This window comes from Crocodylus siamensis, chromosome 9 (genome assembly GCF_052110815.1).
Source record: "Crocodylus siamensis isolate JL-2025a chromosome 9, ASM5211081v1, whole genome shotgun sequence".
Taxonomy (NCBI): domain Eukaryota; kingdom Metazoa; phylum Chordata; order Crocodylia; family Crocodylidae; genus Crocodylus; species Crocodylus siamensis.
In genome coordinates, this window is record NC_143403.1 from 49,795,011 (window position 1) to 49,807,038 (window position 12,028).

At 53.0% G+C, this 12,028-nt stretch overlaps 1 protein-coding gene across 1 annotated transcript; it reads right to left on the minus strand.

The window, feature by feature from the left end:
- Window positions 1–650: 650 nt before the first annotated feature.
- Window positions 651–9,456, minus strand: NEFH (neurofilament heavy chain). The gene is made up of 4 exons (XM_090063527.1): window positions 8,670–9,456; window positions 4,345–4,544; window positions 3,743–3,867; window positions 651–2,811 (listed from the first exon to the last, which is right to left on the minus strand). Exons 1-4 carry the CDS (start codon window positions 9,454–9,456, stop codon window positions 1,251–1,253), a joined length of 2,673 nt encoding a protein of 890 aa, XP_089919653.1. The 3' UTR covers window positions 651–1,250.
- Between the last annotated feature and the right edge of the window lie 2,572 nt (window positions 9,457–12,028).

The window sequence follows — 12,028 nt, forward strand, 5'->3', positions numbered from 1 at the left end:
ATCAGCTTGAAAGTACACACCAGGATCTGAACTTTAACTGTCTTTCAGAGACGCGTGGTTTGCCTCACTCCAGCAGAACACAGTTCTGTTGACTGTTTGTCATCACACCCCCAATCAGGGAAAGAAGCTTGTAGGTGAAACAACCTCTGTACTATAGCTGGCTGGCTGTGCAGTGGTTGATCAAGAAGGAAAAAAATGCCTTCCTGACTTGTGCTTATCTCCTATGCTGAGCCAAGACATGTGATTCTCTTCATCCTTGTGCAGATGCAAGTGTCATTACATATGGGGTCATGATGTCAGATACAATGGGTGAATCTTTAAGAGGGCTGGACTGATTGAATCTTCCTAGCCCAACTGGTCTGCATGGACAGCCTTGAATTCATCAGATCGCTCTTGTTTAGAGACCAAGAAACCAAAGGGCATTAGGCATCTAAGTACATGTACAGAACTAAGCACACATCCTGTCCTGAGGACCAGTTTCTTAGGATACCCGTATGAGAGCTACAGCGGGTTGTATTAAAGCCTCCCAACTAGTACGCACTTGTCAGCCTCACTCTCGTTCTTTATTCGGTGGCCCTTCCCCATTCATGGGCTGTTACCCTGTTCTCCTGCAAAGTCACAAAAAGGACACCAGGAATGGTTTTGTCTGTAAGCACTTTATTTGTTTTATTGCACATAAGCAATTGAAAGTGGACTTGAGTTTGTCCAGTGCACTTCTTAACTGTGTGGAGTTCTGCAGTGTCTAACCTGATTCCGTTCATGTCAGCTACAGTCTGTGTAGGCTACAAGTGAGAAATTATGTTCCATTTGTAAAATGAAAAGGCATTTACAACTCTTGAGTTTCCTATCTACTGTACATCTCCAAAGCATAATAGAGCTCTAACTGTGTACATTCCTTATTGCATTTGTCCATCAATTGCACATACATTAGATAAATGCACTTATTTGAAAGGGGGCAGTTTTTCTTAATAATTCAAGTGTTTAAATGTGGCATTCTGCATATATCACATTCTGCTACTGAAGCTATCATAACATATTTGAACCACCAGTTGAGTAGGCTCAGGTATTTGTTTTTGTCTTTCACATAAACATATTGCTAACTGTAAGTTCCAGCTCAGACAAAGGAGGTCATCCATCACCTAAGCAAAGTCTCATCTTTTGGGAAAAAAAGCATGTTCAGTCACAGATCAGGGAAAGCTTCAAAGCTCTCTTTGGTGGCCCACCTCCTTACATGTCCAAAGCTCCATTGTTCACTTCTCACTCTTCTTGGCTTTGTCATCAGGAGCAGCAGCTTTCTCTGTGGGTTTGCTTTCTTTTGCCTCTGTGCTGGAGGACTTTTCTGCTTTCTCTGCCTTGGGTTTGGTAACCTCAGGTACTTCTTTGGGTGCTTCTACTTTGGGGGTGTCCTTGGTATCTTTGCTAGGTTCTGCCTTGGCAGGCTTTGCCTCTTCTTTGGGTTTAGCTTCAGCTTTGGTTTTTTCCTCCAGGTCCTTTTTGGGCTCAGCCTTTTCCTTCTTTGGTTCTTCCTTCTTCTCAGCCTTTGGCTTTTCGGTCTCCTTTGCTGCTGGTTTGCTGGGCTCCTTGGCTTTAGCTTCCTGTGGTTTGGGCTCAGGCTCCTGCTTAGCAGCTTTCTCTTCCACCTTCTCCTCTTTGGGTTTTGGTGCTGGTTTGGGAGGTTCCTTCTCCTTTACCTCTTTCTCCTCAGCCTTCACAGCTTCCTTTTTCTTCTCAGGGGCAGAAGGCTCAGGAGCAGCAGCTTGCTTCTTGTCCTCCTCTTTGGGTTTCTCCTCCTCCTTCTTCTCAACCTTAGCCTCAGGTTTGTATGGCTCTTTGGCTGGGGTTTCCTTTTTGGGTGCCTCCTCTTTCTTGCTTTCTTCCTTTTCCTCAACTTTTGGCTTGGCTGGGGCTTTCTCCTCTTTCTCCACTTGTTTCTCTTCTTTCACAGGTGCCTTTGTTTCCTTCTGGGGTGATTTGATGGGTTCCTTCTTGGGGACAGCTTCTTTTTCTGGTGACTTGACCTCCTCCTTCACAGGGGACTTGGCCTTTTCTGGAGACTTGGCCTCTTCCTTTGCGGGGGATACAAGTTTCTCAGGGGGCTTGACTGCTGGAGACTTGGCCTCTTCCTTTGTGGGGGACTTGACCTTTTCAGGGGACTTGGCTTCCTCCTTTGTGGGGGATGCAGGTTTCTCAGGGGACTTGACCACTGGGGACTTGGCCTCCTCCTTTGTAGGGGATGCAGGTTTCTCAGGGGACTTGACCGCCGGGGACTTGGCCTCTTCCTTTGTAGGGGATGGGGACTTGACCGCCGGGGACTTGGCCTCTTCTTTTGTGGGGGATACGGGTTTCTCAGGGGACTTGACTGCTGGGGACTTGGCCTCTTCCTTTGTGGGGGGTGTGGGTTTCTCAGGAGATTTGGCCTCCTCCTTTGTGGGGGATGCAGGTTTCTCAGGGGATTTGACAGCTGGGGACTTGGCCTCCTCCTTTTCTGGGGGTTTGGTCTCCTCTTCCTCACCCTCTGCTTCTGCTTCGGATTCTCCCTTTTCTTCCTCTTTTGCCTCAGCTGCTTCCTCCTCCCCCTCAGCCTCCTCTTTCTTCTCAGCCTCCTCTTCCTCCGTCACCTCTTCTGTTACCTGGATTTCCTCCGTCTGCTCCTCCACAATTACAGTTTCCTTCTCAGACTTCTCCACCACCTTGACCTTCTCCTCACTTTTCACTTTTATGTGGGTGGGGATGCTAGGAGTCTTAGGGAGCATCTCGGGGAAGGGGAATGGCCCAACTCCGATGCGGTATTCTTCTCCTTCCAGGAGCTTTCTGTTGGGGAGAGTAGGGTAGGTAGAAAAGAGAAGTCAGATTTTGCTTTTTAAACCCCCAAATGGCATTGGTAGCCTTGCCTTTGCTTTAGTAACCTCCTGAGATCTCATTTACCAAGGATTCCCTTATTTCTACTTGATATTCAGTCCTCTAATCCCTCGATGATGAGGTGCCAACCCATCAATGATAGCGAATACAGGATGTTCCCAAACAGGGCTTGGAAGACTGGCTTGCTCTCCCACAAACCTGCTACAGCAGCAGTTAGCAACCTTTACAGGTTAGGGATCAGAATTACTCCACTTGAGTAAGAGCCAAGTAGCAAGGTGAGCACTAAGGCCCAGCTGCTGCCATGTCTCTCCATGGCAGTCAATGTAGAAACAAGAGACACTGCCAGTGAAGCCCTCCCCCACCAAACACTTCCAAAGTCCCATATCCTCAGCCAGATTAAATGACTCTGCAGACCAAATCTGAGCTACAGACCATATATTGATGACCCCTGTGCTACAGGGTTTCACCCCTTGATCTCTGCATGCATCCCATGGCTGGAGGAAATCTCAGAAGCCATGCCCAGCCTAAGACTCCAGTGGCTTGGTGTTTAATGTGGTAGCACCTCTTGTGCCTCAAGGACAAATGGTTTCTTAGGTGCAAGGAGGGTGGTGGCCTAAAAAACTGGTCCTGCTGGATATTTGGCTTGATGCTGAGGGAAGGCTGTGGAATGAATTAGGTTGTCCATTGGAGGAAAGGCACTGAGGGTGACAGTGCTGCATTGTGCCTGTGGACTGGGGCGGAGGTGTTGAAAGCACACCTTGGGCATGCTTAGCTCTGAATATTTTTGAGGGACTGGCTGAGAACTACCTTCAAAAGCTCAAACATTGGCCTTAGCTCCTAATACCTCATCTACACTCCCCACTTCCTGGTCCTAGTCTCATACCTGTAAGCAGAAATTTCTATATCCAGGGCCATTTTGACATTCAGCAGGTCCTGGTACTCTCGAAGCTGAGCTGCCATCTCCCACTTGGTGTTCCTCAGCTCATTGTCCAGCTGCTGTATGGTTTCCTGCATCAGAAATACAGGGGGAGATCCAGTCTAGTCTGGACTGCCCTGATTCACAGCAGGCACCCTTTTCCACAAGCAAAGCAATGTCTGAGCTGCAGCTACATGCACTGGACTCTCCTTGACCAGACCTTATTTACATCAGTTGCTAAATAGTGGGACGCTAGCCGGACAGTAGTGTGCAAGTCACTGGGGAGAGTCTAACCTTGAGGTCCCAGGAGATCAGACACCCACTTTTTTTCTTGATCAGTTGTATCCAGATTTGATTCCACCCCCATGTGGCCTGTAGTAGTCTAAGAACACCACTAATAACGATATCTTGTCTCAACAGCAAGGGAAGCTGATCTCCCACAAAAGGCAGCAATGCCCTTTTGGTAATGATTTGCAGGAGAAGATCATAGTGCAATACTAAATGCTTAGAGACCTCAGAGCTAACCCTGTTGTCCTATTCTTTCAGTTCTACGCTTTGCTACAGGTTACCTGGTAGGATGTAACATCAATCTGATGGCGCTCTTCTGTGTCCTGTCTTTGCCTCTCTAGAGATTCCTTGGTTCCCTTGAGGGTTTCAAGTTCTGTCAGCTTGGTCTGGAGCTGCCGGCGGTATTCAGAAATCTCCTCCTGGGCAGAGCGGATGGCATCTGTGTTCAGCTTGGCAACTTCAGACAGCTTATCCAGCCTCACTAGAGTGGGGGAAGCACAAGGAAGCAAGAGGAAAAGCGGGATGGACAAAATAAGTGGGTTAGACTACTTTAACAGGTCAGCTACTCCAATCACCTGAAAAAAATGCAGGATGCTGTGTTCCAAAAGCATTGCAGGCAAATGACTACTCAGCCTCACCTTGAAAACCCCAAAGAAGAATCTGCAGCATCCCTGGGCAACTTGCTTCATTGTCCTACTGCCCCGACAGTAAGGAAGCTTTTTCAGAGATGTAATTGAAATCTGCTTTGCTGCAGTTTCAGTCCATAGCTTCATGTCCTGGAGGAATTCCCTCCTCCATTAACTAAAGTCTGCTGTCTTTCAGCAGCCCTTGTTTAGTGTCAAAGTGCCTGCTGGTCAGTCTCTCCATTGTCAGGAGTTCTCAGAGACAGCCAGAATTCTGCAGTAGCCCCATATGGCACTGGATTTTCACATTAGCCCAGCCCTGATTTATTTTGGGTAGGGTTTTTTTCCATTGCAGAGAACTGCTAAAAGGCAGAGCTACTGACTCCACTGCTGAATTAGGAAAAATTAAGACTGTTGGAAAAAGAAGAGCCTGCTGCTGTCTTTTAGCCAGCATAGAAAGAAATTCCCCAATGCAGGCCCTCTGGTCAGCACATGTCTCTGCAACATAGTCATAGTTCTCTGCAACTGATTTAAAAAAACTGCATCTCTTGAGCACATTTATACAACCCTTGCAGCAGCCAGACACTGACCACAGTTGTTCCCCTGCTTTCCCTGTGGCAGGTTGAGGGTGCTTTGGGCAATATGTCTTGTAGTTGTGCAATAGGATTGACTGTGTAGTTTTAAGAATAGATTAGACAAGGATTTGTATGGGATGATGGATGGGGTTGATCCTGTCTCGAGCAAGGAGCTGGGATAGATGAATTTTAGAGGTCTCTTCCCACCCTACTTCCTATGATTCTATGAGCCCCAAGGTCCTTGAAGATGGAAGAGACCTGTTTGATCAGAAAGTCCATCTCCTTGAAACCATACAGTATATTCTTTCAGATATTAAATGGCCATTGTACTAATCAAAAGGCCAATGGGATTTATGGTGCTGAAGATCTCAAGAAGCAGATTAGTTTCTCTAATTTCCCTTATAGGAATGGTGATGTTCCAGCCTAGCACCACAATTTCACAAAGCAGGCTAGGAAAGCCAGCATTAGCCGCCGCCAGCTCCCTCACAATCCCCACCTGTAGCAGCAGAAACATGTAGCAGGGACATAGATTCATTTTAATGACAGTTTTTGCTGTACCAGCTAACTCAAGAGTCTGCTTCACTCCAGTGACCTTCCAAGAAGGTTATGGATGGAGTCATGTATTCTCACTTCTCCCTCTAGGGCAGCCACTTCCCTATCAAGTTCCCCAGGTGCTGATCCCTCCCCAGGTTAGTCTGAAAGTAAACTCTATTGAGTTTAGATCTCTGAAAAACAAATCAGCACAGACCAAGTTCAACTCCCCCCCCACCCCAGCATGAGTTAGCAGGCTCTGCTGCATGGCAATGTGCAGCCAGAGAGAAGCATCTGAGACTGATGATCCAGCTCCACAGGAACTCCTGGCTGGCAGAGGCTGGGAGAGCTGCAGGACACTCATCCTTCTCAGGACAGAAGGGATGGGACCATCAGAGGAAGATGGTGAAACAGCATTTTGAGAATAGTGAGAAGGACAGAAATGCATGCAAAATTCCATACCCACAGTGGAAACATGGAAATGCCCTTGTACACAGTTGTGACCAGAGCCAATATGCCTTCAGTGGAAGGGAAGGATGTTGGGATCCTGCCTAGGCACATGAAAGAATTCACTTTAATAGGTCTATTCCATCTCTGACTTGTATGAACCCAGAGGGCTCATACAAGTCAGAGAAGGGAATCAGAAAGGATTAGGAAAGCAGCAGGGGACAAGGGCTATTCCTTGCTAGTACTGGGCTGGTGCAAGGATATGAACCTCACCCCTTCCTTATGCTTGTGCAAGGTCTACTCAGGCTCTTGAAGGGCAAGCTGGGTATGAGCTGCTGGATATGCTCTTGGGGCAGTGTGTAAATGGTCAGAAAGGACTGATCACCTCCATCTTAGCATTAGCTTGAGTCTGCAGAGGGCAGATGCTCTCAGTTATGAAGCACTATTTAGCAATACTGACTACCTCCTTTTCCCAGCAGTATGCCCCGGAGTGCTGGTCTGTGTCCCTGGTTATAGAAGCTGCAGAGACTTCCAAGCATCTGGCTTGCAGTCCAGGCATGGTCTGCAGAAAGAGGTAGCTGACTGTATGGCAGCTCTAGAGATAGAGGAGAAGGGACAGGGAAAGGACAGCTCCAGCACAAAGGCTGTCATGGTAGAGGCACAGGCCAAGGCTGATAACCAGTGTGAGCAGCGCGGTGTCTGGGACAGGGGGAGGGAGCAGGACTGCAGTCCCAGGGGTGTCTATTCCCAAGGTGCCCTGCTGCTGCTGTCTTGGGGTGGGCAGTGCAGCATTATAGTAGCACCACAGGCAGAAGGCCAGTGAGCATCCCTTCCAGCCCCAGAGCCCTCTACACTGGAGTGGGGAGGCAGCAGTCTGGAGGCAGGTGCTCTGAGGAAGATTTCCAGGGCATCTCATTTTCTCTGTACCCTGCTTGAGGCGAGGGGCTGCCCTCCACCCCAAGCAGGGATTCTGGAGCAGGGCTGGGGACAGCAGGACCGGGTCGCCGGGGCTGCCCTGCTGCTAGGGCGCTGTCCTTGGTCCCGATCAGGCCTGTGCCAGGCAAATGACCGACCGGGGCCGCCTTTGACTTGAGTAGGAGCAGGCTGGCTTTCCAAGGGCTGAGTGCACTGAGCAGCTACACTCAGCCTGGGCTGCTGCAGAGCTCAGGGCAAGGCAGCAGGAAGCAGAGAGCAGGGTCCCAGCTCCAGCAGGCTCAGGGAGGCAGAAAGGGGCTTTGTGCAGCGTACTAGGGGCTGGATGAATGGCTCCAAGAGCCTCAAGGTGGTTCTGAGAGGAAACGCCCTCCTTCCCCCAACTCTGCAGTGTAGGGACAGTACTGCATCACTTAACGCAGGATCCCCAGCAACCTGCTAAGCCCCAGCCCATGGAGATCCAGCTGGTTTCTGTGTCACACATGCAGGCAAGTGCACTCCATAGCCAGGGAGCAAGACAAGGGTGCTAACGATCACCATTAAGAATGAGCAACAACAACAATTCATAACTGTTTTCAGTGCTGCCTGTCCCACTAGCTCTTGATTGCTAAAACCTTGTTCACACTGCTCACCATGTAGCAAGAGGCAGCTGCGCATCCCTGGCTGGCACATGCCAGCAACACGAATCAGCAGCAACTGTACCCATGGGGAGGGTTCAGATGGTGTTGGTTTGTTGATTTAATTGGCTTCAGATTCTGGACTGGCACAGGTCCACAGGAGCCTCCAGCCCCATCAGACCTCTGCCTGGGAGGGCCTGGGATTCAGTGTGGGAAGTGTTTGCAACAGTACTGGGAGTGGAGGGGGAGGGAGGTTTGCAAGTCACAGCACTGACCGCAGGGTAGCTACAAAATAAAAAACAAAGGAGAGATATCGACTGGACCCTAGGGACACGGACTAGCCCTGAAAGGTCTGTTCCAAAAGAAAGTGGGCGAGGGGATTAGACGGTCCCCATTCCCTCATCTCTGACATGGGGGCTCCTGTTGGAGCACTGCTTCAGAAAGAAGCGGAAAATCCCTCCCCCCTGCCCAGCAGCGCAGAAGAGCATGGCATGAAGGTCATTTGTTTCAGTGCCGAGGTCTGCCAATTCATTATCCACGGGTCCCATTACAAGGTGGAAAGCGAGTCCCCAGCTCCCCAAGCACCGGTCCAGTTGCAGGAGCTGATGATCCCAGCCCTAGGGAGCTCGGGGCACTGCGCTGGCTCTGGCTGCCCTTGCACCACAAGGAGAAAGGACGGTTGCAGCTCATCCCCCGCCCCAAGCTGAGCCGAACTAGGGCCCCGGGTGTCTGCGGCGGGCTCCCCTGCAGGGCGGCACGGTACGGGGCACCCCAGCCCCGCCCTCTTGGGGCCGGCCGGCTGCGGGCGGCTCCTGACTCAGCACGGACTGCGGAGCCCTCCCCCCGCCCAGCTCCCCGCGGAGCCCCGCGGGCCGCGCACCTCGGAACCACTCCTCGGACTGCAGCGTGCTCTGCGCCGCGTGGCCCTCGAGCTGGGCGCGGATCTCCCGCAGCGCGGCCGTCACGTCGGGCTTGAGCGCGTCGCGCGTGTCGAGGGCGGCGGGGCCGGGCCCGGCCTGGATGCGCTGCAGCAGGTCGCCCACCTCCTCGTCGTGCGCGCGGCGCAGGTAGCGCGCCTCGTCCCGCAGCGCCGCCGCCTTCTTCTCCAGCTCGGCCCGCGCCAGGCTCGCCTCGTCCACGTAGCGGGCCAGCGCCCGCGCCGCCGCCTCCGCCTCGTCGCGCTGCCGCGCCTCGTCCTCCAGGCGCTGCCGCAGCTGCTGCACGTCGTCGCCCAGGCGCTCGTGCTCCAGCGCCAGCTGCCCGCGCTCCGCGCCCAGGCGCAGCACGGCGCCGCGCATGTCGCGGATCTCCCGCTCGTACAGCTCGCCCATGGCGGAGCGGCCCGCCTGCTGCTGCCGCAGCGCCGCCGCCTCGGCCTCCAGCGCGCGGTTGTGCAGCTCCAGCTGCCGCACCTTCTCGATGTAGCCGGCGAAGCGGTCGTTCAGCCCCTGCAGCAGCTCCTTCTCGTTGCGGCCGCGCAGCTCCGCGCCGTTCAGCGCCTCGCCGCTCTCGCTGCCGGCGCCGTAGCCGCGCCGGGAGCCGGCGGAGCCGGAGCTGCGCGAGTGGAAGCCGCTGGAGCCGGCGGAGCGCGGCGCGTGGCGCCCGGGCAGCTCCTTGCGGAAGAGCCCGGGGCCGGCGCCCAGCAGCACCTCCAGGCTGTAGCTCATGGCGGCGGCGCGAGGGGGCTCTGCGGCAGGCGGCGGCCGCGCCTATATAGCGGCCCGCGCCGCCCGCGCCGCCCCGCCCCCTCTGCGGTGCGCCGGGCCGGGGCCCGCGGCCGGGAGGTGCCTGGCGGGCAGCCCCGCCCCCCCCCCCCCCCCCCCCCGCACGGGGCAGGCACCCAGGCGGCCGCCCCGCGGGGCGCAGGGGAGCCAGTCCCCAGGCCGCCCGCGCCCGCCCCCGCCCCGGCTGGGGTTATCCGTGACCGCCATGGCGCCAGGGGCAAAGAGAAACAGGGCCAGAAGGGGGGCATCTGGACTCGCGCAGCCCTTGGAGACCCTCCTGAACACAGCCGCCAGCTCCCAGGGCAGGACCGGGCCTTGGTCCTGGAGGCAAGGCGACAAGCAGAGGACTTGCACACTCACTCCACCCTTGAGGCACGTGGTGATAGCACAGCCCAGACTTCAGCAGGAAAGGAGGGGGCTGCGGAAGGGAAACATGGAGAGAGAGAGAGGCTCAGAGGCTAAATGGGGTCTCCAGGGTGCCTCCAGCATGGCCTGAAATGGGCTTATGCCTCTCCCGATTCATACGTGCTGCCAGGCACATCTGTGCGAGCAGTACTAGGAAAAGAGTGAAGTATGCAGCCGCATGCGGGCACATGGGTATGCCGCTTCCTCAGGCTTTGCAAAGTGCGAGTGGGAGGGAGAGACTCCAGCCTGGGCACCTCCTGCCTATCCAGCTGTCTCTTCATCACCAGAGCTGTCTGCCTGCCTTTCCCTCTGTCTCTGCATTCCTAATCCACCCTGCCAGGATCTCTCTCTCTCCTCATCCCGAGACACTACCTAAAGCATATCCTTGCTTCCCCCTGTGCAAGGTTTTGAGTAGCTGGAGGGGCTGCTATTTAAAGGCTGGACCCTGCAGTTGGAAGTGCCACATTATATTCTTCAGTCTGAGTGGGGAATCACATTTCTTTTAATTAAGGGGAAGCTGGATTTTTATTTCAGACAAAGTGACTGCAGAGCTGCTTCAGCCTGCCAGAGGGTGGAGAGAGCTGCTAGTACAAAGCAGATACCTGCCCCACAAACATGTCTCAGCCATGACCCACAGGATCGTGGGTGAGGCTCAGGCAGTCACTCCTGGGCCACTGGGCTGGTGTAGACAACAGCATGGGGAAATGTCCCAGAGCCATTGCCCATCAGGCACCAGCAGCTGGGTTTTCTTCCTTCAGCTGGATTCGATATGGTGGCCTCGATGTGAGAACATGCCACAGACCCATGCTGGCTCCAGGAAAACCCCGCTCCCCTTTGCCCCAAACTTAGAAACTGAGCGCCACTTACTCGTCACTGCACCTGCTTTCCCTGTCATCCCCAGAGTGACTGGGCTGCTGCTTCTGCCCATGTTAGAATACAAACACCTGTCCCCTTCTCTCTTAGCATGGCAAATCATCTTATCCACATCTGACAGGAAAAGAGACTGAGGCACAGAGACAGGAGGCCACAGTTTCACAGAGTGTTAGAAACCAGCCCGTTTTTCAGACACAAGGGTGGGAGAGATTTGCTTCTGTAAGTGCCACTGCAGTCTCCCTCTAAGTAGACTTGAGCCCTAAGGGATGTTATAGTTCCATAGAAAGTGCTGTTAAATTTCTGATGTAATGTCACTGATTTGACATTTCGTAGCCAAGAGGAGTTTTCTTATGGCAAAGGGCCCCAGCCCGCTCTGAACTGCAGCTTCTCAAGAAAGCGCGAATCAGCAGCTGCAGTAACAACCTATTCAGCACTACAGGCAAAGTGACAGCGGCCGCAATGTGCAAGCACAGCCATGGGGGGGGCCCCGAGGCAACATGAAATTACAAGGCCAGACAGCGGAGCTAGCACTCAGACTCCTGCAAGAGAGTGTCCAGAGATATCTGAAGATCACAAGTGGTCAGGACCTTGGCTTTACATCTCATCTGAACAGCATCATCAAGCTGGGGCACTGACAGAAGACACGCACTACTGAATCCCTTGGGCTCTGTCTACATTAGATGCATTTGCCAGTGTAGCCAGGCAGGTAATTTTTTACTGACACACCTTCCTGCAGGAGGTACAGCTTATACTGGCAAGAGAGTGTGTTAGTTGGCATTGGTCATATCAGCTCTCCAAACTAAATCTACTGGACACTGTTACCAGTACAACAATATCTAGGCTAGGCCCATTGCTGGCATAGCTGTGTCTTAGAGAGACATTTTTCCCAGTCCTAACAAATAAACAATACTAAAAACTTTTTAACATATAAACCAGACCTAATTCTTCCCTCAAAACTAGGGTTCACTTTGGACTACTGACCTGGCCATAAATTTCTTAGTTTATGAGAGTAGAAAAAGGGGCTCTGACTGCAGTTATCCATGGCTGCCTTTGCTCCATAGCTGCTTTCCTTCCATGTCTTCTCACCCATCATCCAATCCCCTCTTCCCCCAGCAACCCTGGGTTATGGTGGCCAAGAGAGTGAGACCCCTCTCCCCACCACCCCCAGCCTTCTTACTGTTTGATGTTGCAGTGCTGTTAATCTACTGAGTATACCCTATCGAGTGTACACTCCCTT